The 25,951-nt window shown below is 36.9% G+C and overlaps 1 protein-coding gene across 2 annotated transcripts; it reads left to right on the top strand.

The window, feature by feature from the left end:
* The first annotated feature begins 288 nt into the window (after positions 1–288).
* Positions 289–25,432, top strand: zgc:63587 (uncharacterized protein LOC393431 homolog). Of its 2 annotated transcripts, none has more exons than XM_044108619.1 (12): positions 289–436; positions 5,810–5,858; positions 6,263–6,362; positions 6,452–6,538; positions 6,879–7,002; positions 7,678–7,812; positions 8,105–8,222; positions 21,189–21,290; positions 21,368–21,513; positions 21,718–21,801; positions 21,883–21,940; positions 24,567–25,432. In XM_044108619.1, exons 2-12 carry the CDS (start codon positions 5,832–5,834, stop codon positions 24,630–24,632), a joined length of 1,047 nt encoding a protein of 348 aa, XP_043964554.1. In that variant the 5' UTR covers positions 289–436; positions 5,810–5,831; the 3' UTR covers positions 24,633–25,432. The 2 variants fall into 2 exon arrangements, with proteins under 2 accessions (XP_043964554.1, XP_043964563.1); XM_044108628.1 differs by having other exon boundaries at positions 423–554.
* The last annotated feature ends 519 nt before the right edge of the window (positions 25,433–25,951 follow it).

Genomic DNA, 25,951 nt, shown 5'->3' with positions numbered 1-25,951 from the left:
GTGTGTGTGTGTGTGTGTGTATTAACAACATTAATAATATTAATGATAATAACGTTATTATCAAATAATGATAATGTTTTATTATTATTTTCCATGATAAAACATGTTTTTTACTGTGACATTTTGGACGCTACCTACAACTAATCAGAAATGGCTTTAACGGTTAGAGACATTGGAAAAACAGACGATTAAAGTGACTAAAATTCTGTGTCCGCCATATTGGGTCTAATGTATCAGAACATTAATGGCTGAGCCGCCCACTCTTCTGAGCCGTAATGGCGGCAGTTACGCCACGGGACAGCAGTTGACCAGCAGCTTGTTGGTTGGAGGAGGGCGGACTTAGGGAAGCAGTTTCCGGGTTCCCCTTCCTGGGCTGGGATAGTAGCAACAGCGTAAAGGCTCCCGTTGATTAACTATACCTCAGAATACCGTGCAGGTAAGACGCGGCACGCCCGTTAAAAGTAATTTTGAACCGAAAACTTTAGCTTATGTGGAGTTTGTGGAAAAGAGCTCGCTGGAGAGTCTGTGGAAGCCGAGTTGGGAACACGACACCGGTCGGGTAACAACTGTTGCATGCTAAAGTTTGGCATGTAACGTTAGGCCAGGTTCCTTTCTCTTTTACGCTTAAAATCTGTTTATAAAATATAGCGTTAAAGCAGGAGAGAGTAAGGTTATTATATGTTATGTTGGATTTAACTTAGGGTGTAGGTCAAAACAACAGTGACCTTGTCCAGTTGGTATTTTGTAAACTTAATGTCTGACAAACTGGGTGTGGTGGAAATCAATGTTACAAACTCAGAGGCCCTAAGACTTTTTGAGATTATTTAAAGTTTATTTCCCCCTTCATCACTTTACGCATATCCAAACACATTCTTCTTATTCTTTTTTGTCTTGAAGAAAAAAAATATAAGTTTTTGAGGGATTTAAAGTTACTTATTGTCTTGTTTTTAAACGTTTATTAAAAATTAGTTGAATTCAATTTTAAATGGCTACTATAAATAGATTTGATTAGATTGAATATTTATTTTTATATATATACAGGGAAGGCTGAGACTTAAGCATTTCCTGACAAACTACAATGAACAATCAAAGAGGTTACTCTTAAAAAAATAAAGATGCATCAGTTAGAAATTTTAAGGCCAGCTTGCAATAAGTGATTGTGTGATACTTTCACTTGACCATACCAGTTATTTTTATGGTTCTCTTTTACCATAAATACTAACCTTCCCCTTCTTTCTCAATATATTGAAAATGGAAGTGTCTTAACAATACATCATTCCTAGTAAATTTAAACAATTATCAAAACAGAGCAAAGTTATTGAAATGTCTCTTTCTGGATCACCAAAAACACAGTAAACTAAAGTTACTACATATCTGATTTACAAGACAGATTATAGCTCAATAATTGTTGTACATCTCAAGGTGCAATGTGCTCCTAATCACAGTTATTTTATTTTAGCTACCTATTTATATAGCACTATAGTGGTTTCTCATTAAATATTCAAACTTAAAAAGTTCAAATTTGTAGTGAAAGGTTGGATGGTTAAACAATTTATTTAACTACACAGAACCTCAGGAAGCCTTTCTATTGTGGTCGAATGATGGTTATGTATATCGGAAGCAAAAGTAGCAACACCAGAAAAGAGTGGGAGCCTTATTGGCTGTGTTTTCTGCCAAAAATGTCAATTATTCTACAATTGGAAAGTGAAATGTTCTCCATGGAAACCACATGCAGTTAAACTGGGTTTTCCAAATAAAAGTAGCACAAAAAATTCTGCAAAATAAATATAGTAATATGTTTATTTTAGTTCTAATTATAAGGATTGGACAGGAATCCAATAAAAAAAGTTTTTAAGGTGAATAAAATAAAATAAAACAATAGTAATAACAAAGAAATAAATACTGAGACAACAATGAGACTTGAGGTTATGGAAATAAGAACTTTGAAAATGTCTGACTTTTTTGATGAACTAGAAAGCTGCACATCCATCTATTATGTCATTCATAAAATAAATTTTATGAAGTTTATTTCTTCATATTTGCATTAACCAAAACTAGTAAATTCAGGATTATCAACAATAGCCCTTGTATGTATTCCCTATAGAGGTAGTAGACTCTTTCCTTAACTGTGCGATTTCTCAAAACCTGCCAACATTTTCTATTCCAGCTCGTCCAATAACAGACAAAAACACAACCTGGTAGTTCTTATGTTTGATGCATTTCTTAATCTTAAAAAAGATCTAATGCTTCTGACCTATTACAACAGGTCTGATGTAAAATAGGCTGGTTTCACTCATTTGTGCTAAAAAAATTAATATTAAGCCCACTTGTGGCATATTCTAAAACTTCTTCCTTTATATAGTTATTATTTATTGTGTGGCACAATACTAAATTTCACTTTCAGACAACTTGACAATAATAGTGGGAAACCATTAAATATTTCTATGTGGCTTAGATGTGGCAGCAGGCCACTATTGAAGAATTATCATTCATCTTTGCTTGTGTTTTTGGCCCACTGACAGCCTGCGTAATTCACTTCCATTCTTACTGAATGTTTAGCACTTCAAGTACAAGGACTGACTCTAGGAGCTGTAATCTAATGTCCACAGCTGCCCCCTACTACAGAAAACAACTTAGCTGGACAAATAAATTTGATATCAAAGGAACGTATCCTGCATGCGAATAGCGTCTCTGAACCCTGATCCCTGACCAGTCTCTGACCTTTCTGCTTTCCTGTGACTTTATCTCCCACTCAAGCACCAATGCACCCATCTCCAAAACTACCAGAGGATGTTTCGTCCTGTTTTCCTGAGAGGTGTGAATGCAACAACAAAACATGACTCATATTGACAAAGTGGGCCAGCCGTATTGTCTTAGAGGTTGTGAATAATCTTGTTACACAACGGAGAAAAACTGAATAAAAAAACAATAATTCACTTAATGCATAAGACACCAGTCTTCACATCTAAATGAACCATTTTAACTTAGATAAATAATTTTGCCTTTATTCTTGTTTTTTTAATTAGTCACATCTCCTGTAATTGCATTTTTAAATAAAGTTTTTGGTTGTACAGATAACTGCTTTTGTAATAAATATATTAACCATTACTCTAAAATCAGCCAAAAAATAAAAGTACATCAATAATTTGTTGGTCAGACCTCAATAAAAGAAAGAAATCAGTAAATAAAAAGATTTTTGTACAAACTGAGAAACTTGTGTTAAAGAAAACCTCTGCAGATAAGTAAGTCAAGATAGACATAGTAGTTTTGAATCTCACAAAATATAGAATACTTTCTAATTTGATAATTATTAAATTTCTAAATGTAAAATTAGCATTTCCAACAAATTATGTATAATGAAGAGGGGCAAACCATTTCAGCAGCATCTCATGATAGAGAAAGCTAATCAAGGAAATGGATTTTGATCTTCAACCAATTGATTTATATAAAAAAAACTACAACCGAAGATTATTTTATGCTTTTTATTTTTATGAAAGTTCTTAAAATGTAACACTTGAATGTTGAATTAATCATCAACATTCTGGTTTTTCACATGTAAAACGCTGTGGATGCTTTGAGTCTCGGTCTTTCTCTCGTATTAAAGTTGTGTGGATGAAACGCCTCTTTGAGGTTGTTAAAATTTATAAATCACCAAGCACTTCCTCTCTGTGCAATAAGGTGGTGGTCTTCTGCCATTCCATGATGTTGAAAACGAATAGAGACGTAGTCGAAGAAATGCAGAGGGTATAACATTTTAAAAACATCTTACACCCGATTATTATCTCGCAACTAGGAGACTAATAACCACAACATTCAGCTTTGAGGAGATGTACATATGAACCAGTCACTGTTTCTTAATGTTCACCAGTTTTGGGATTGTTTACTGTGAATTATTGCCAGGTTTGTTATTTTGGCTCACCAAGACTTTAGTTCGTAAACTCCTATCTGTTTTCATAACAAGTTCTTTAGACTCCACCTGTGGAGAAGTTACATGTTTCCATTAGGATTGTTGGACCTTTTCTGAAATTTTGTAGCATTTTGTCAACTAATAAATGAACTGTAAACTTTTCTTACTGGTTTTAAATTTCACTGTTTTTGATGTGGCATTTTTCTCAATAGTTCAATCTCTCACAAGCACGACCCGCTGGTCGCTGTGTGTTTTGGTGTGTAAGCTGTTTGGCAGTCCAGCCGATTAAATGGCTATTATTAAGAAAGCCTTATTGAAGTGTGCCTCCTACGTGTGTGTCCTGTAGTGTTGTCTTTGTGAGACTACAGCTGCGGTTTTGGAACAGTTTAATTAATCTGCTGGTTCCCACAGAGCCGGACGAGGAACAACACTTTGGGGTTGGTGTATGTGTTTGATGCACATGAATGCGCTTGTGTGGCCCACTTTGGTCGCTCACAAGTCCGTTAGAAAAGAAAACACACTAATTATTGCATTAGGTGTGTTTTTAGGCTAGAAACCAATGATTAGGCTGGTGTTACCCTGGACTGTGAGTCAGTCTGTTGGTGTGTTCACCACTTTGTTCCAAGGCTGGAATAATGCACTTTAGCTTATCTGGTGCTCACTGAATGACTAGAAGGATAGTCATAAGATTCAAGGCAGATTACGTGATGGGCAGAAAGGTGACTCATGTATTGGCAATGTCTCCTATGTCACCAGAGGGCTAATACTTTCACATGTAAAGCAAAATACTCAAAAGGGATTGACATTTTATTTTGTATGTCACTGCTTCCCAGACTTTGCAGTACTAGATTTTAGTACACTAATAATACATTTTTCAGATTTTCTATAAAGCTGTTTGGTAGGTTGAAGCGCTTCTCTGTTCTGGTTGTAACATTAAATATGTTGATTTGGGACAAAAAATTTAAATGAGTTTTTTATGCATTTTAAAGCTGCTAGCAGAAGACTGAAATCTGTCTTATTTTCATTGATCAATTTACTGATAATTGATTTCTCGCAAACCGTCTGACATCTGCATTTTTAAATTCAAGGTCGCATATAAATATTTCTATGTGAAGCCTGTTATTTCCTTTTAATCAGCTCTTATTTCTTGGGGAAGTCTCTAACACTTTCCATTTTGCCTTGACCGGGTCACGCCCCTTGTCTTTTCCTCCCTAAATGATTAGTGTGGCTGTGTAGTCCTTGACCTTGAACTCTTGTCAAGGGTGAGACACGTGTTCTCCTTCAGCTGAGCTGGCCCATATCGGAAAAGTTTCAGGAACCAAGAGGTTAAACATCCATTGTTCTCCCTACAGGCTTGGTGAAACCACCCTGTCAGTAACAAGGATCTCTGCCCATTTTTATGTGCTTGAAAAAAGGGGCCCAAAACTACAACACTATATATTTAATGCTTTCATTCCCAAAGTACACTTGATTGGTTTGTTACATACCAATGGACTGGGCTCAAATTAGGTTTCCACGGCACCTAGTCCTGAATAAATGGTTTTAGGATCATCCTGAATCGAGGTCTGGCACTATTACTTCACTCTAATGTTTCTCACATAGCGATTCAGGAGCCAGTTCACTGTTGATAAAATGAAGTCCAGTCTTCCTGCTCAGTCATCATGTTGCTGATTTAAATTGGTTTTGTTCTTTTGTCAACCGTTTGGAGTGATATAGTGAGAAGAGTGAATGGGGTGCACTACCTGCTGCTATTCTGCAGCAGGTGTATCTCTGGAGTTCAGCTTTATCAAATGTTTTTGGTTTTTTTTCTTTTTTCGGTTTAATTCTGTTTTAGCTTTGTACATGAGATGTTGTAGACCATGCCACATCATCCTCCAATTAATCTTTACTTTTTACTTGCAGGCGTAACTCTTAACAAGTAGTGATGTCGCAGTCTGGAGAAAAAGGAAAGGTGAGGATAAGAATGACACAACCGTGTAGTTTTGCTTTAAATTCCCACATTTGGAAGAGAGCTTACTAATGAAATCCATGTGACTTATTTTGGTACTAATGTTTTACTCACATGCTTGTATTAGCATTTAAAAAGGAAATCCTGTCTAAACTCAAGTGCTTCATGACTTTATTTTATTGGCTGCTGGAATTTTCCAGTGTTGTGCTTCACCAGCAATCTCACCTACATCTGCACTGACTTAGAGCTTAAGAAATGACCAGTTTATTCACTGAAATTGGTGAAGCATAAGAAAACAAGCTCATAAAATAAATCTCTTCTGCTATGGTCTTTATTGCTATGTTATAATCTAAGTTTTATATCTCACGTTACAGATTTGAGATGTTCTTTTTTTAAATGTTTTTCAGTTTCCAGATTCAGCTGGTTATGTTGGTTTTGCAAACCTTCCAAACCAAGTGCACAGAAAATCTGTGAAGAAAGGCTTTGAATTCACCCTTATGGTAGTTGGTGAGTGATCACTCTTAACTGCATATGTTGATTTTATTTGCTTATTCTTTTAAATACATAAGGAATTTTCTTAATTTTTTTTTAAATAGGAGAGTCCGGGTTGGGCAAATCAACACTTATAAACAGCCTGTTTCTTACTGATCTCTACCCTGAGCGCTACATCCCTGGAGCTGCTGGTACGCTCTCTAATTCACATCCACACGCTTACAGACTGTAATAAAGAAGAAATGTCTGCAGCTAAGTCTCCCGCTGAGCTTTATTTGAGGAGGACCGTTTGGAATGCTGCAGCCTTCAAAATGACAGCCCTTCTTATGACTCAGCCAGATTAGGATTTGTTTTACAAAAAAAAAAAAATTGACCAGTTTTTGTAACTGCAAAAAGTTTAAGAAGTCAACTTCTCTGGTATTGAAGTATTTGGCACATATAGGGAGAAAATATGTTTTTAAAGTCTAAATACATTAACGGCATTTTCACAGGTGTTGTTCTTCTGCTAACTCCGTTTTTTTAACCCCTCAGAGAAAATTGAGCGGACGGTCCAAATCGAGGCATCCACTGTTGAAATCGAGGAGAGAGGGGTGAAGCTTCGGCTCACTGTAGTTGACACCCCTGGATATGGTGACGCCATCGACAGCCAAGACTGGTACATGTGATCTAATGGCTGAGCAGTTTTAACATAATCATCCTCATAAACCTGTTTTACGTTTAGAGAACGCCTGGTGGTGTGAAATAAGAATGGATCTTCATTTGTTTTTGGTATTCTGCTTTCATGTGTGGAAATATATTCTTGTCACTCCTGTTTTCAGAAAGGAAAAATGCATTTAGTTTTAATGAAAAGGCTTTCAAGAAAAAAAAAAAAAAAAGAAACAGATATGTTTGACTTGTTCCCAGTCCCAACTGGGAAAAAGGGTAAAGAACAATGTTTAAGATGTTTTTTAAATATGAGTAATTTATTTCTATGTAAATGTAGACAAAAACATTACTTTTGAAAACTTTATGTGCTTCTCAATAATCAGCTGAAAAGCATTTTTGTATTACATTAATAGAACACCTTTTATAAGCTTTTTGCATGTTTATGCTGGTATTTTGGTTATTTGTCTTTAAAGTTGGAAGGCCTCCTTACCATCACCCTAATCTTTACCTCCCTCCATGTCAGGATTATGAAGACTCCAAAATGTTAATAGAGCTTCCAGAAACAAGTCGATAAAATTTAAATATTATGAACCTAAATGTTTCGGTTATTTGAGTAATTTTGCCCTTAACTGTACATAAAAGAGTATTTAAAGAGTATGTATCTGTGTTTTTTTTCTGACATCAGCTTCAAGACCATCATCCAGTACATTGACAATCAGTTTGAGCGATACCTACATGATGAGAGTGGGCTGAACCGGAGGCACATAGTGGACAACAGGGTGCACTGCTGCTTTTATTTCATTTCTCCATTTGGACACGGGTAAAAATAATGCAAATATGTCACAAATTTTGATTATACTAAAGTAAATGTAATCAGTATTTTTGTTTGAAACTGTTAAGACAGAGACGCGTCTTTTCTTAGGTTTCTTCTGGCTAAACTGTTTCTATTTTTAAAGATTTTGTAAAGCAAACTTTAGCTTCCTCTAATCATTCAGTTCTGTTTTTTGGTTTTCAGTTTTTCTCCTGTCCTGTTCCTCTTTCTTGAGTCTGCTGTTTTCATTTTTTTTATCATTTTCTTCCTGATTAATCTCCTTGTTTCTTCTCTCTCCCAGTCTAAAGCCTCTGGATGTGGAGTTTATGAAGGCCATCCACAGCAAAGTCAACATTGTTCCAGTAATCGCCAAGGCTGATACGCTCACACTGAGGGAGAGGGATCGTCTGAAGAGAAGGGTGAGTTTCATGTCTTGTCGTTAAAGCTGATTTCTCCACAGAAGGGGACATGAAGATAAAAGTATGGCTGCATTTCTTTAGAATCTTCCATTAATTTGTTTTATTCCACCTGCAGATGACATGTGGTCCAAATTAACAAATTAATGACAGAATACTTGGGTGAAACCTAAATCTTTCATCCGTGCGTACTGGACGCTTTCTGTGTCTGGCGTTTTTCTGTTTGTTTTGAAGAGCAGCAGTGCTTCCCTGTGTAATTACAATGATGTATGACCTTTTTGTGTTTTTCATGACACCACCAGATTGTTTAAAAGGCCAGGGAGGGGCAATAAATGAGAGGAAACTGTAGAAGGAACAGGAGTGTTGCATATAACGTGGATGCAACACATATCATGCAGTTTTAAGTTGCTCCAGATACTTCCTGTTGGACCTGACCCAGGTGTCTGCCTGCCTGCACGCTCCTTGGCTTGCTGCTATCTACAGGGGAAGGACCTAGTAACACCTTATTTTATGGAAACTTGTGAGTGTTTTCAAGTGATAACCTCACATATTCATTATTAGTTAGCAGGCTTTCCTGCTTCTTTAGCCCGCCACACAAATAATGTTGGTGTTTTGGTTGCAAACATGAGCCTCTGTTTTTTTTTTAGGTTTCTTACAGCTTTTATAAGTAGAGCAACCACTCAGACCAGCCCAGTTCTACAATATACCTGTATAAATTAACCCAGCATGGAACAGCAGAAACATCTGCTGCCTCACTTCATTCCTACTCATTAGCTTTGTTATTAACTCTTAATATCTGAGGGACATAACACGGTTAAAATCAATCCCCCAAGCCATCTCAATCCTTAAATACAGCACAGACCAAAAGTTTGGACACACTTTCCAATTGAGTTCAATTAGAAAGTGTGTCCAAACTTTTGGTCTGTACTGTACATTAAATTTATATAGAAATAAATTATTCTTATTTTTAAAAAACCCCATCTTAAACATTGTTCTTTATCTTTTTCCCCAGTTGGGACTGGGAACAAGTCAAATATATCTGTGTTTCTGTTTTTTCTTGAAAGCCTTTTAATTAAAATTAAATGCATTTTTTCTTTCTGAAAACAGGAGTTACCAGAATATTTTTCCTGGAAAAAACTGAAATGATCAGTTTCTCTAGTTTTACTTTTTATAGGTATATGTTTAAGTAAAATGAACTGACATGTCTCTGAAATTTCAAGCCAAAAATGTGGATTTCTTTGCAGAAAATGAGAAATTTTCTCATCCTGCAGTGCTTTCAGATCTCAGAAAATGCATAGAAAACAAGTTCATGTTCATTTAGAAACAACAATACTAATGTTTTAACTCAAGAAGGGCTCAGAAATCAAAATTTGGTGGAATAACCAGGAGGTTTTCCAGAGTTGTAAGTCATGCAGAAATAACAAGAAGAGGTTGCAGTATTTGATTGAACTTAACTTAAAAATTAATTTATAGGCAACATTTCTGATTCTCTGCTTTATTGTAGCTGCACGATGTTTAGTGGTCATGAGTTTCAAGGTTGGCGGTGGTTAATACTGCTCAGCATTCTTCTGTTTATGTTATGTGTGACGAAGAACATGTTAAAACAAACCAATAGCAGCTGATAAAGAACCTCAGAGAGGAACTTTAACCCATCATTAATGATTTTGACTCATAATCTTGTGTCTCGCTGCCTCTGAGTTTCCTTTTCAGTCCAATTCATACCAAGTTATAACCCAGTCATAAAATATAATCAGATTCAAGTACCAAATGAAATTCTGTTGATTATCAAGTTTTAATCTAAGAAATCCAAGTCAATTTGATCGAGTTGTTGATATTCCAACAATCCCTTCTGCTGATCAAGCATGTGTCGACTTCTTTAAAAACATGTAGTTGTAACTTGAGGTTTTTAATCTTTTCATGTTTTGTATTGACTGCCAGCCTGTCTGTCCTCCTCGTCTTGGTACTCGGACCTCCCACCAGCGTCTCATTCAGGTCTTGGAGTCGGCTGCCTTGCAGGCGTGAAAGTAGGCAGCCGGCTGCTCTGTTCTCGGTTTTCCCACTTCGTTTCTCCTCACGTTCTGCTTTCAACTCCCTCATTTATCACCGAGGCTCTTTAGGTTGTCTCATGTTGATCATGAAAGTGACGGTCTTTTGTCTTTTCTTTTTTAAAGGTGAACTTTTATGAACATATCAAAAGACATGGACATAAAAATTACACATCATGCTTTATTTTATTTTATTTTTTACCTGTGGGAGCCATTTAAATCCATCTCCATTGTGATAAAAATGACTTTATAGTTAGGCTGCTGTGTTGTTTGATGGTGTAACCTTCCTAGACCTTTTAAGTGTTCCTCTGGCACCAAACATGAACAAACCCATGTTTCCTGTCACCACTCGGTCCCAGAAACAAACCCGAGCTTGGCAGTTTGGAGCAGGTCACATGTCCTGATTAGAAGTCTGACGTGACATTTGTCTTTACACCCCTCTTAATGTGTTTTCTTCTGTGGTAAACATGTAGCCATAGCAGCACAAATACAAGTGCTGCAGTATCTGTTTGTGAGTTTATCTGTCCATCTGTTTGTCCAAAGCTCCTCTAAATGTTCCCCTAACAGACATTTCCCATTGTACACCAAGGAGCAATTAGCTAAAGAGTTAAACAAAACTTTCTAAGAAATCCTCACATCTTTTCTCAGAAACCAATACCACTGAGGATTTAGCAGCCCATTTTGTTTCTGTTATCTGCACCCACAGATAAATGTTTTTGTCCTGTTTTCCTTTCTGAGCTCAGACTTTATCTTTAAATCTTTTTAGTGATTGTGAGTTTCTTGGAATGACGTTATTGACAGGAAATCTAGAGGCTTAATTGACAAATCTTCATTTAGAAACAGCACCATGTCTCTAATGAGTGCAGATTTTTCCCCCCTATCTCCTGTTTGGCTGCAGGTTGACCATGCACAGGTTTCAGTTTCATCCTATTTCATTTTACTCAGTATTCTGCTGGAATTATTGTGTGCAACCCAATTATTTATTATTTCAACAAATAATGTGATAAGTCAGAGTTTCCTACGTAAATCATATATGAAGTATTTTTTGTGTATTATTTATGCATCCATATTTATCTTTATTAAGTGTCTTAAAGGAACTGGCTTGTGTAGTAGTAGGTTTGATCAGATTAGTTCTAATATTTATTGTCTTGTTACTTTATTAAAGTAACTTTTTAGAGAAAAAAAACCTTTTTGGAGTATTTTTTTTCTACATTGTATTTTTTACTTTTACTTGAGTAACTTTATTATGAAGTACTGTGAGTATTGTAAGTTCACTGAGTGATGAACAAGCTTGTTTTAACCAAACATTCACCAGACACACACCTGCAGTTTTTGTTAAAGTTTCATAAATCTAATATCAAAATAAACAGATTTGGAAAAATATTTATTTTGCCCGGTTTTGCTGTGTTAATAGTTATTTATATGAATTATTTTCATTTTGGTCCTTAAAATACCAATATTTTCACATAACTTTGTTATTTGTTTATTAGTCTTTTATTTATGGAAGTTGTCTCATTAAAATCCAAGATCTCTGATACAACAGAGACCCATTTTTATAAAACAAACAAAATTAACAACCCAGCAACAAAACAAGCAACTAAGAAATTTGACTCAAATTAAATATGATTTCTGTTTTTGTCTTAAAATAAATTTTAGTTGTTCCAAAGGAATGAAAGTAGAAAGCTTCAGATGAGATCCTATTTACATTATATTTCATTTTAAATATTATATAATGTTTTGATCGGTTGCTCAGTACTTTAGTAGCGTTGTTGCCAAGTACTTTATCTCTCTTGAGTAATTTCTCGGAGGACTACTTTTACTTGAGGAGAGATATATTAAAGTAATGGTACTTTTACTTGCATATAATTTTTGGGTACTCTGCCCACCTCTGGCTACGTTTTGCGGCGGACTCTCAGCAGTCAGCCGTGTTTAATGAAGCAGGACATCAAACCTTCCTCTGAGTTTAGAGCTCCAGGAGCCAAGAACCTGCCAGGAAGCAGAAACCCTCAGATGATGGATAACGCAGAGTGTTTTTGCCCTCACAATTTATTAGTTTGTGTTTTTCTGGCACTTTCTCACAGTTTGGTAATAAATCCCTGCTCCCCTGTGCTTTCCTCAATGCTTGTCCATTCTCTTATTATGAGGGGAAACGGCTTGTATGGAACAATATAAGTTTCCTGTAATGTGGCGAGACTGTTTCCATTGAGAAGACTCAACCGTCCAGCCTGTTGTATCGCTCGGACTCAGAGAACGGGGTGAACATTTCTCCCATCGTTCACCTCTCCTTCCCTTAATTGTGCTTTCCTGAGTCGTTCCTCTCCTGGAACTGCCTCACAAAGCGCTTTTTTACTTTGTCTAATGCCAATTTCCTTCTCCGGGGTTGCTATGCTCCTGGTTTATAAATTGCCCCTGAGGAGGGTATATTGAGAGGTTGATCCTCTCAGTCTGGGACCCTAAAGTCATATCCGGTATAGGGCTTTAGTCTCAAACTGTATTACATTTTTCAGCTGGGAGGACAGCAGGTTTAGACTGGAATTGCAGAGTGAACAACACATAACGTTGTCTGGTTTGAGCTGAACAACAAAGTGTTAGTCATATGAGTTTTATCCTCTGCCCCCAAAGCAAAACGCTGGCTGAAAAGCAAATTAAGTTTTGATAAAAATAATATTTTTCCCCAGATGTGACTTCAGTCAGTACACAGTAGCCTTATGGTGCATTCATACCAAACGTGTTTTGAGCGTTAGGCCTGTCTGGTTTCAAAGTCTATGTGGAGGCACATTGGTGCGTTTGAAGCATCAGGAGTGTCCAATGCATGTGACAAATAGGCCGACAAAGAAAAACAACGGCTAGAGCGATTTTGACACGTCTGACGCGCCTCCACGTAGACTTTGAATGTAAACCTGACGGGAGAAACGCTAAATGTAGAGGAAAATGTCAAGCGTCTGCATTCAAAGTGCATATGAATCAAACTTCATTCCTACTCATAAGCTTTGTTATTAACTTTTAATATCTGAGGGGCATAACACGGTTAAAATCAATCCCCCAAGCCATCTCAATCCTTAAATACAGCACAGATGCGTTTGGTTGTTAACCCACCATTAGAATAAATTTAAGAAATTCAGTTTGTTCTGTGTGAGGATGGAAAATTAGCTGTATCTGAAAAATACTGTAGCTACGTGTTGGTTTTTAATACTTTGAACAAAATAGATGGGAAAATAGACCAAAACAGATACTTAAAATCATATAATGATATATTGATCAGCTCAGCTTGATAGCAATAAATGGAGGATAACATTTACCTCCTGTACACTTAAAAATAAAAAAAAGAATAAAAACTTCACATCCAGTTATGTTGATGGAATGATTCTTTCCACCATCTTTGCTTAACCCAGTGCTTCTCAATTCCAGTCCTCAGGCCCCCCTGCTCTACATGTTTTAGATGTGCCTCTGTTCTAGAGCAGCTGATTCAAATGATTGCGTGACCATCAAGTGCTGCAGGAGCCTGTTAATCATCCAAATATTCAATCCAGGTGTGTGGCAGAAGGGAAACGCCTAAAACATGCAGGCAGGGGGCCCCGAGGACTGGAATTGAGAAACACTGTAACCCAAGATGCTTCCAAACGTTCAACACATTTTTGGGGGGGAATGATCTGCTCCTCTTCCTCCTTATTCAGCTCTACGCCATCCACTTCAACTTTTAAAGTTTCCTCCGTTTTCTCGACCTCTTTCTCCTCTGTCCACAAACTCAAACAGGCCTCTTAAGACTGTTTATCCCTGTTGTTTGTGGATCTTTTTCCTCCAATGTTTTTCTTCCACTTAACTTTCAAATAATTTGTTTTGATTACAGCATTCTGTGAAGAAACACTTTCTTTAGGAATTATATTTTTTGGCTAATGTTCATTCTTTTGTGTGAGTTTCACTTTCTTTAGATGTGTCTGTATCTATTGTTCATAGATCTTTTCTGAGCAGCTTTTCCACTGCTTGCGTTTGTTATACCAGTTCTCAGATTGTAAACTCTCTTGCGAAGTTGAAATGAAAGCAGGAATGACTTCATTCTGTGCGCGTCCTTGCTCTTGTGCTTGGCCGTTTTCCTGTGAGTGTTTCAAACACGCGGACATATTTATTTTCCTGCTCTCCTGCGGTCATTGTGGCCAGGCTTGCTTCACATCTCCGTTGATTTTAAAACAATAAATATCTGCTTTCCCTCATGGAGCGAGCAACCCTATTACACACGGTCCTCTGTTCTGAGAAAGGGCTGAAGGGCAGCGCCGCTAAAGAGTCGATTGTAGCTGTTGTATTTATCAGTGTAGCTCTTAGACCAGTTTAAAAATATTGGTCTGGTTGAATTCCTATATTCACTCTGCTTCCCTGCTTAAAGTCTCACTAAAATACAAGATTACATGAAAAGCTCAATTGTGTCTGTGCTCTTTGATCAGTGAGGTGGGTGGTCTTAACTGTACAAATACTTTTCTCAGACAATAGGAGTGTGTGTGTGCGTGTGTGTGTGGGGGGGGGTACATGTGTGTGTGGATCAATGGTACTCATGTGATGCCTTCAAGTAACCATGGCTGTTAAACTTCCACTTTCTGTTAATTAGAGATACAGCAGGTTGGGACACACTACCCTTAAATGCAGTTGTTTTTTTTTTTTTTGTTTTTTTTAACTTTTCATAAATATTTTTTTACTTGTAGGCAATATATTAAGGTTTTTTTCAATGTCATGGACAGAAAGAAATTGCTTTTGTGTTACAACAAAATGCTCTGTAGGCGGAGTTGGGTAGCAATTAGCTGCATTTACTTGAATAAACTTTGCGGTAGAATACTTTAAAAGTACAGTATTATGTACGATTTTGTTTTACTTGAGTAATTTTATTAAGTGTCATTGTTCTTGAATAATATTGCTGGATACTCTACCCACTGAGTAACTTCACTGAATGAAGAACAAGCTTGTTTTAAGCAAAGATTCATCAGACACAGACACACACCTGCAGATCCTATTAACGTTTTACATTGAAATAAATTGATTTTGTTATTTTGTAATTGTTAATATAAATTATTTCCATTTTGGTCTTTTTGTACCAAGATTTCTAATAACTTTATATTTTGGTCTGTCTGATTACATCATTTTTGGAAATTAAATGCTTAATTTCTTTTTTCTTTTCTTTTTTTTTTTTTTTTGACCAGTTAGTGCTTCAGTACACCAAATACTTTTTTACTCCTGCATAATTTTTTTGGCAACTTTTTCTTTTTATTTAAATAAAATACAGTGTTTGGGTCTTCTGTCCACCTCTGTCTGTAGGCTGAAGATGCAAGCCTGTTTTTTTTTTCCTCCATTGCCAAATTGTTCTGGTAAATCACTGACTTTCTGCGGCTACAAAGACCCACCATCTAGTCCCCTTTTTTACCATTAATCCCAGATTATAGTAGTGAAAGTGAGGCAGAGGTTGGCTACAGGTTGGTGCATGCAAACAGGTAATTCTTTTTTCTGCAAGAGGTTTGTCTGAAGTCTAAATCCCTGCTACCCCCTCCTGTGGTTCAGGTATTGTTGGGTCTCCCTCGCTCTCATCAGGCTCTCTGCAGGCTGGAGAAAGATGACTGGCTGAAAAGCTTTTCCTGCTAAGAGACGAGTGTTTGTTCCCATCTTTGAGGTTGGCAAATTAAGTTTTGAAAGAGGAGAAAGAATGGTGAACTGGCGAGAAATAAGCTTTTCTTTCTCCTCTTTGCCCACCCTTTGTTTTTGTAATTAAACATGAAATATTGTTTCCTTTTTTACTATTGCATGGCTTGGTGTTCTTCTCAGCTTTTATTTGATTTTCTTGAACTGTATTAAATTTTCCAGTTTTAATATTTCTGTTTTGTGTCTCTTACTCGTCTGGCCTTAAATCTACACCAAGGTGTGTGCTTTATTTATTTTTACATTTTTTGGGAGTTTATATGACAGAAGATAAGTTTTGTAAAGGATTTTCCAGTTAATTTTCAGATGATGGTCTGTACTGTGGCCTTTCTTAATTGGGTTGTATTTGTATCAGCTTTGCTCTGTATACTTTGTGAAAACTTCCTACAGTTTTCTGTGTTGTCAGAACATGTTGATAATTACATCACTTTTCTCTGTCTTTGCTCCAAGCTTGCTGTAGTTCAGCCTCTCTTCAAATATAAAATATTCAAATTTTAGACCAATTTCTAAACCAGCTTTTCTATCTTAAGTTTTGGAGAAAACGTTTTTTTACTGCTTCAAACTTTGTAGTGACAAATCCCTTCTGGTATTAACCAGTGCCAATACACTCAAGAACAATTTTACCAATATTTGTTGACCTTATGGCTTCAATTAACTGGATGAAAAAAGTTTATCTCACCAGATGAGACCAAAATTTGACTTTTTGGTTAATTTTGGTTCAAAATGATGGAAAATGAAGTTGCGTGGTTTGCCTTCAGCAGGATGATCATAAACACACGGCCTGAAGTGTTTGGTTTTAGATCAAAGCATCGTTGAGTGTAAAAGTGACGCAGTCCGCAAGCAGACCTAATTCAACTGAGACTCTGTGGCGACACTCGAAAACACTTGATTTTTACAGACTCTCTCTGTCTGACTGATTTTGAGCCATTTTAAAAGGAAAAGGGAGCAAACATTTGTTTCTGTAGATGTCCAAAGCTGAAAGAGACAAAAAGATTTCAGCTGTGACTCCAAGTAAAAGGGGGTTTTAAAAAGTGTAAAACGCAACAAAATAAGAAAAAATTGCATTTTTGTGCCTGTTTATCATTTTTCCTTCTACTTCATTTTGTCATTCGAAAGCTACAAGGAGCATTTCTGGTTGGAATATGGCAGAGAGGATTTTATTTTTTATTTTGCGAGGCAAAGAGCAAGCAGCTGTTTGCATCAACTGGAATGTTATTAGGATCACAGAGCAATCACAGTGGCTGGGATTTTCCTTTAATAAATTCTTCAGCCTTGGAAAAACAGCGCCCCAGTCCCTCAGCCCCATACTGTCCCACCAGTTGGTCCATCATTAGTTACTCTTTGCTTTAAAACAGTGTTCCCTTTCATAACGAGATTGGAGCAAACTGATATTATTTAAAAGAGAATGATAAAGGGTCGCTTGTGTAAAGACGCTGGACTTTTCAAGGATTTAGAGGTTCTCTCAAAGCGAATGTTGGTCCAAAGCTGATCGGATGCGCTTCTTAACGAAGCTGGCAGGGAGCTGCTCCGTTACATAAACATGTCCTCAACCTGCTTCCTGCAAGTTTTCAATTCTCTTTTCAATCTAGGTAGATTAATACCAAGATGCATTTAATTGTTTTGTTTTTATCCCCCTGTGTGCTCATTGTTGATTTTCTTGGAATGCTTTTGTACACTTCCAAGTATTGTTGCAGTTTAGGTTTCGTGGACACACGCAAGATGCCACCCCAGAGGAGAATTAGCTCCGTCCTCCAGAGGCACGTGAGAAAAACTGCTCAACTGCGAATGTGTCGGCAGCGTTTTGACTCATGGGCAGTTTTATGTTTTCCTCCTGTGGAAATTGTTCAGGTGTTTGAGTCACTTGTTTTTGTAGGTTTGCTTGTGTGAAACTGAACAAATCATAAAAACATTCCTCCCATCTGAGGCTGATACGGTGAAAACGTTGATCCCTTTAATGACGGCTCTGTGCCTTGTTTTGATTGGCGGTTTTGGTTCAACCTTCGCTGCTGTCCCACCACATCCCTCTGTGTAATTATATCTATGTATAGGCCTGCAGGTATTGCTATATTTGGGCCACACATAACCACTGCAGTATATCTAATGCTGCTATTTCTACAACAATCTGATCCCTGCTTTTCTGTATAAATCCATGTTTGCTGTGACTTGTGGCGTTTAAATTCCTGACCCATTTCTAACTGGTAAGCGTCAGTCAACCTCAGCATGATGAAATACTGCAACTACAAAAAAATACTTAGTTTCCAAAAATATAAAGTAATATTTACTTGGTTCCACTAGTCCTTACTGTGGCAAAGTCAGGAGTGTTTGATTCCTGGAGAGGTTTGGAAAATTAAAATAACATTAAAAAATGTTATTTTAACGCATCTGTTTCATTTTCTAAATGCTGTCCTTCCTTTCTGCCTCCTTCCCTTCCTATTTTGTCTTATGCCCTTCTTTTGACTCCTACCTCCCTTCCTTCCTTCCTTATTATCTTTCCTCCATTGAGTCTTCCCTTCCTCTTTTGTGTCCTATAGCCTTTTTTTCTGATTTTTTCCTACCTCTCTTCTGTCGTCTTTAGAGTAATTCTTTCCTTCCTCCCTTCTCTCTTTCTCTTCTTCCCTTCCTTGCTCTTACCTTCCTTCTTACCTCTTTTTGTCCTTCCTTCATTAATATTTTTCCTTTCTTCCCTCCTTGTGTCCGTCCTTCAGTTCCTTCCTCCCTTGTATCCTACTGCTGTTTAACTTGTTTTCTATCTCTCCTTCTCTTAAACTCTGCTGCTCACTGTAGAAATATCTGCATCAAAATCATGATAAACTTTATTTTTTTAATATATTTTCTAATGCCAAGTTGAGTCTAGAAAAGTCAGGAATGTTTACATTAAATATCTGAAGGAACCCGGTTGGTGTAACAGTTGATTTGTTCCCTGGACATCGCGGAGTGGACCCGTACAGCCAACCATAACAACATTAAGGAGGCTTGCTGGGGCCAGTGTTGTATTAATGCCCAGCAGGATAGTCATAAAAATCAAAATGGCTTCCACTGCCAGCATGCAGGTGCCAACTAAAATACACAGCTTGCTCGTTCGCTCACTCTCTTGAGGAGAGTCTGGTGTAGCGTTGAGGCCTACATTGTGTACGGTTAAATCAGCAGGAGACAACAGGGATTTGCTGCAGGCGGTGATTTTGGCAGCTGATGATCCAGGAGAGGTCCTGATTACAGGTGTCAGGCTGTTTTAAGCACAAGTTGCAGAGCAGAATAATTCTGGTAAACAGACATTTTGGATTAGGAGGGGCTGCAAACAGGTGATGACAGACAACAAAACTGTGCTTCAGGAATGACCCAGTAAACTTTTAAGTGTAATTTCCTTTGAGCATGTTTCAGTTTTAGCTGCTTTTTAAAATTTTTTATTATTTTATTTCATCCCATGATCTGAATTCTAATTTATCTTCTTTGCTTACTGACCGCCTCGATTTGTTGTGTGCCTCGATTTTTCCCGTCAGCGTGTTTATTTTTCCCTCTGACTGTACAGTTTCCCTAAATTCTTCGTGTTCACAGTCGTGTTTATCCAGCCGCCATGTACGCCGCTTCTGTACATCGGGTGTTTTCACGTACATGACCAAAGGGGGGGAAGGAGGCTCAGGTCCGGTGTCACGCTCTCCTCTGAGTCCTGGGAAGCTTGTTTGTTTTTAGATCTGCCCCACAACAATGCCCCACACACACTATCTCACACACACTCAGCATCCAGCGCTCACTGAGAAAACAAGCCGCCGCCACAACATGGACTCCAGCAGGAGAACCTGCGCTCACTTCCTCGGCTGACTCATTACTGTCCCATTATGTACGGCAGCACATGAAAGTCCCCCTAAAACAACACTTGGCATTTCTTGGCTCCTTTATGTAAACCTACATTGTGAATATGAAAAATTCTGCTTTTGAGAAAACAAAAGAAAAATGCAGCTTTGATGTTTAGAATAATAAATAGTGACATCTGTCCCTGCAGTAGCAGAGAAGAAAGCTCCTTTGTTTTTACTTGTTTCTTTACCGGCTGGAGAAGAAAAAGGAGGGAGAGCGACCTTTTTCCCTACTTATTAAGAGCTTGAATCCACACACAGACTGTTATTATTTCACCTGTCTGCTGCTTTGCTCTCGTGCCTTTTTCCTCCATGGCAGAGCTTTAATTAAAAGTGTTGCTGCAACAACAAGCTCTTACGCAAACCTGAAAAATTACTATTGAGTTTTCAAACCTGGCGAGTGAAAGCTGGAGATGTTATTTCAACCGTTTAATAGAAATGGATTCTACTTCCCCAATTATGAGAATAAAGTAATAATATTGCGACTTTATTCTGGTAATATTACGACTTTAATCTTATACTACGACTTTATTCCCATTTTATTTTGACTTTATTCTCAAGTGAGAATAAAGTCAAAATAAAAGGACTTTATTCTCTTTCTGACTATTTTTATTTTTTTATTATGACTTTATTTTCTGACTTTTATGTGTTTCTTCGGTTGTCTTTAAAGTTCGCCTTACTCCGCAATGCCTTGTAAAAATATTCATACCGCATGAACTGTTTTGTTTCATCAACATTTAACTACAAAATTATTTATTTTCTTGAGATTTTTGACACAAAAGTTTGAGCATAATTGTAAGGTGAAAGGAGAACATGAAAATATTTAAAAATCAAGAATCTATTTATCCCTTCTACCCAGGCACCCCTAAATAAAGTTCAGTGCAGCCAACTGCATTGAGAACTTCCACAATCAGTAAATAAAGTTCAACTGTTATATTTTCAGAAATCCAGATGTTCTTAGTCTCTGAAACTCTATTAACTTGAACTGTTTTATAAAGAATGGACCAAAACTTTCAGTTTTCAGTAGATGTGCAAATATAGTAGACAGACAGATCCCCCAAAGATTTGCAGCTTTAAATGTTATAAATGTTCTACAACATGTTGAGTTATATATATATAGATAGATATATATATCTATATATATATGCCATAGGTTTTTAATATGTTCTTCTGCCAGTGGTGGACGTTTATTGTATTGCTTATTGTTTAATTTATTGTCATTAGGATTTAGACTTATCGTTGTCACAATAAAGTTGATCAAGGTTTTATGATCTTTAATAATGTTGGTTTTAATTAATAAATGCTGGCAGTAACTGATACTTAGATAGCGATAGATTGTGTTTGTTTCCACCTGTTTCTGCTCCTCAGCCGCACGGTTTGTTTTCCTGTCAAACTCTCATCAGATCCTGGATGAAATCGCCGAGCACGGCATCAAAATCTATCAGCTTCCTGACGCTGACTCTGATGAAGACGAAGAGTTCAAGGAGCAGACCAGAGTGCTGAAGGTGGGAGGATAAACATCACCAAGATATTCCTCCTGGTTTCTATGTGCAGCCACTGACTTTTTCCGTCCGTTCTGCAGGCGAGCATCCCGTTTGCTGTGATCGGGTCCAACCAGCTGATTGAGGTGAAGGGGAAGAAGATTCGTGGCCGTCTGTACCCGTGGGGGGTGGTGGAGGTGGAAAACCCAGAGCACAATGACTTCCTGAAGCTACGCACCATGCTTGTGTGAGTTTCCTTGGCAATAAAACTCGTAGCTTACTGGGCCTTTTAGAGTAAGACGTGAAAACTTCAACAGAACCGGTCTAGTTTGGAAAATGACTTAAAGCAAAACGTTACTGCCCTCTTGTGGCCATCTGAAGCTTAGCAAGAGCTTCAAACAGCTCTTGATAAGCTTCTGAATGGAACTATCTGAATGTTTGGTTGTTTTAGGACCCACATGCAAGACCTCCAGGAAGTAACTCAGGATCTACATTATGAGAACTTCCGGTCCGAGAGACTGAAGAGAGCCGGCAGGTGAGACGCTGATAAGATCAACAGGAAACCCTCAGGTGTTTTCATTCAGTTAATTTTTATTTTTTGTTTTTCCCCCTGCAGAGCTGTGGATGAGGATGTGGTGGATAAAGACCAGATTCTGCTACAGAAAGAACTGGAGGTAAAAACAAATAAAGAAGGCTGCAAAAGCTGATCTCTATAGTCTCTGCACCGCTACTATAAATAAAAAAGAGGAGTAAATTTCTAACACAAAATCTCAGAAATCTTAAGAAAAAGCAAGAAGATTTATGAGTTTGAAAAGTCAGAAATTTGCTAGAAAAACTGCTAATTTTTGTAGATTAATTTCAGAAGTTTTTTTTATAGCAAATTAAAAAAAAAAATTTCTCTCTCAAGCATTTGAGTTTCAAATGTCAGAAACCTGCTGGGAAAACTTCAGGAGATTCCATGTAGTTTTGTCGAGAAATTATGGGGTTACTGTACAAAATTTCTGAGTTTTTTCTAACAAATTTTCAACTTTTCATCCATCCATCCATCCATTTTCTGTTCACCCTTTGTCCCTAATGGGGTCAGGAGGGTTGCTGGTTCCTATCCCCAGCTAACGTTCCGGGCGAGAGGCGGGGTTCACCCTGGACAGGTCGCCAGTCTGTCGCAGATTTTCAACTTTTCAATATCAGAAATTGCCAAGCTTTTTCTTGAATTTATGAGACTAATCTAAAAAATTTAACTTTTTTATTCTAGCAAATGTTCGACTTCTCACTAACAGAAATTTTCTCATTTTTTAAAGAAAAATTCTGAGATTCATCTCATGTTTTTTTTGGTGAAAGTTTCCCCTTTTTTCTTTTCTTTTTTTTTTTTTAATAAAAATCCATTTTAGGGTCACTTATCGTCTTTTCTGCCCTTTTTCTTGTATTTATAAGCAAGGAAAACATCCTAATTTTTACATTTTGTTTTCTGATTGCTCTTGATTGGCCCGCTGCAGCTGGGGCTCAATCACGGTTGTTTGTAAGCAGTTTGCCGACAGGATATGCCATCACTTCCTCCCTGCATGTCCTAGCTGAGTTTTATGGTAGGAGTGACCTCAGTAACCTCCAGGCGCTCAGCGCCAACGAGAAGAGCTGCTTTTCTCTACATGCTGTAATTGTTGCAGTGGGAGGAAATGCCACTGCAGTCACTTCCTCTGCTCCTAAAATCTAAAGTTACTAGAGAGAGCCATGCACTAACAAGTGGGACTGGTTCGACAGCTCTGTTTTGTTAGCTAGGTTAGTTAATTAACAATATTTAATTATTATATGCTGCAATAATTAAATAGGTGCTCAAATAAGAGATTGAAAAAGTTTTCAACTTGCATTGTTGTAATAAAAATCTGTCGATTCACAATCCGTACCATCAGCTATTTCGACCGTGTGCAAAAGAAATTCTTCTAGAAAGGGCATTTTTGTGTCTTTTTTTCTTTCTTTTAAATATAATTGTAATTGTGAAAATAGCATATGATTCAAAGATGGCAAGAAATAAAGTTTAATATAGTTGAACTGCATTTTTCTAAACTTTTTCTGGAAAAAGGTCAAGTAAGTGTATCTACCCATGTACAGTAATCAGAGTAATCTCTTACAAAATTTTATTATTATACATTTGACCACTAGAGGGCGCACTGATGGCGTAAATATCTTCACAGTTTTCTACTGAATTATAATCTTTGACCTAAATTATTACAAACATTATTCATCACTATGTCTAGGAAAATAGATCATCTTATAGGTGAGAGGATTTATTTATTAAGGTAGGTGGTATTTTAATAAATAAGTATGTTAGTCTTTGTTGATACACATTTTAAGCATGTCTTCAGTGCATGTCAAATGAGCCAACAGTACGGATCATTCAGTGCTAAAACCTAGAGCGAGTTAATATTTCAGTAACTAAACTTAAATGTTAATTCAGGAATATTAAAGCTGATTTATCTGATTCTCCATGCCCGACATGTTTGACATGTTTAAAGTCAGATTCACAAAAGACAACAACAATGATTTACAGTAATAAGGTTTTATCTTACTTTTGGATTTATGACTCTGCTTCACATCCAGATGTTCTTTCAGAATCTTTTCAACATTTTAAAGAATCTAAAAGTGTTTAAGAACAGTAAATCAAAGCGACAATAATGATGAATAAAAACATGATAAGAAAAAGAGATGAATGAAAAATACAATCAGACTGGATCACAAGAATCTGATCAGAGCAGCGCTTTGAAAAAGTTTTCTTATCACTCTGAATACTTTCAATTTCGCCACATTAAAAGTGTCAAAATAAAACTTGTACTTATTTTGACACTGCAAAATACTGAGGTAAAGGTTACAAATAAAATACAGGTAGGAGGAAGTAGTACAAAAAGACAAACTTTTCAAAATAAAATGTAAGATGAAGGAAACTAGGTTTATTTGTGATAATATATGTATTCTGTTTTCTCTGCTGGAATAATCAAACACAGAAGAATAAAGTTATTTTAGTACAAACTAAAATCATAAAGAGAAAAATAATATTTGGTGACGTTAACGTTCACAGCCACAAGATGGCAACAGATATTTAAAAAGTCACCAAAACTCTTGTTTTATTTAATAATTACTGACAAATACTCTTAACATTAATTACACACTTTAGTCACTCTCCTGATTCCATTACATCTGAAAACAGTTAATATATGAAAGATATTTCTTTAGCTGTATGAAAACCATCCTAATGTTTGTTTTTCATTGGTTATTTTTAATTTCCTGATTATTTTTGTTGTTTCTCTGCAGCTGCGGCGCATGCAGGAGATGCTCGCTCAGATGCAGGCTCAGATGAAGATGAAATCTGACGAGTGAAACAAGGGAAGCGTCCGCCATACTTACAGAAAACCCTCCAACCACGAATCACACCTGGATCTTCATCATCATCAGCTTCTTCGTCTGTTTGCTCCCACTAAGCATCCATCCACCAGCTGCCTGGAGAACCACACTGTTCTGTTTTGTTTTTTATTCTCTAAAAAAGATGACTATCATGAACATTTATCCGTTAATTAGCCTCACGTCGTTGTTGTCTGTCAGTCTGCCATTGAGAACGGTACTAAAAGACGTCGTCACTAAAGTTTACAGGATGTTTGAATCTTTCTTTCACCGCCGGTTTCTGTCTGTTTTGTTGTCAGTTTTAACTTTTGTTTTGTGTCTAATTAAACTTTCAGCCTCTTTTTGCCTTCAGTCCTTCCGGCTGCTGCTCTTCGGTTTTATCTGGTTCATTGCAATTCAGCAGAACTTTAATAATTAACAATAAAATCCAACCGTACTCTAGAATCACCTGCTTGTCTTTGTCTGCAGTTTTGAAAACTGCAGACTGAAAACAGTTGTGATTATGTCTGTATTAGCCTCAGTTTAAAACTGTCTTCACTACACGTTTCTTAAAAAGAAAATCCATATTAGGGACTTTATTTAACTTCTTCAAGCCCCTCCAGATTGAATCTTTGTTCCCACGCTGCTGTCCACCTGATGTGCCATTCTCGTCTTTTTGTCTCCTTCTTGAGTTAACAATTATTTCTTAACTATGTGCCATAAAGGACTTGTATTTAGCTGTCAACAATCTTTTGTTTTTTGTACTTTTCCAAAATAAAATCTGTTGATGACTAAAGTAATATGTTTTGCTTGTTTTGTTTTATTTATGCTGTTTAGGATGTTAGTTTCAGAGTTTAGTCAAAGACATCAAGTGTTTTCCAAACAGGATGTTTTTGTTTAGTCTGAGTTTGTTTTGTTTTTTTCGTCTTGTAGGATTTCCTTCCTGTTTGTTGGCTGCAGTCAGATCCTGTGTGTGAAGAAGCGCACTTTCCAAATTATTTTAAACATTTATAACATTGAAATTAACCAATAAGTTCTTCAAAATAGCAAAAAAAAAAATACATCTAGAATGATTTAAATGTACAGGTAATCTATAAAATACTCAACCTTCCTATGATGCTGAAAAGGTTTAAAATTCATAGATATTTATGGTGAGAACTGAAGATAAAGTTGAGGAAAAAATGCTGCTCTATCTTTCTAAGGCAGTTAGCCACAGTTCCTTCAGTGAGAGGCTTCTTCAGATTCGTTGGAATACTGACTGCTACCTGAGATACTTCCTGCTCACAGCATCGCCATAGAAAAAACTACTCTGAATGAAA

Source organism: Gambusia affinis, linkage group LG03 (genome assembly GCF_019740435.1).
Source record: "Gambusia affinis linkage group LG03, SWU_Gaff_1.0, whole genome shotgun sequence".
NCBI lineage: Eukaryota > Metazoa > Chordata > Actinopteri > Cyprinodontiformes > Poeciliidae > Gambusia > Gambusia affinis.
The sequence above is the reverse complement of the archived record's forward strand: the minus strand, read 5'-3'. Positions and strand labels throughout refer to the sequence as shown.

Coding starts and splice junctions, on each gene's coding strand:
- zgc:63587 (XM_044108619.1), top strand. CDS start 5,832: ATGTCGCAGTCTGGAGAAAAAGGAAAG. Junction 21,514..21,717: donor AAGCTACGCACCATGCTTGT/GTGAGTTTCCTT, acceptor TGGTTGTTTTAG/GACCCACATGCAAGACCTCC. Junction 21,941..24,566: donor TGCTACAGAAAGAACTGGAG/GTAAAAACAAAT, acceptor GTTTCTCTGCAG/CTGCGGCGCATGCAGGAGAT.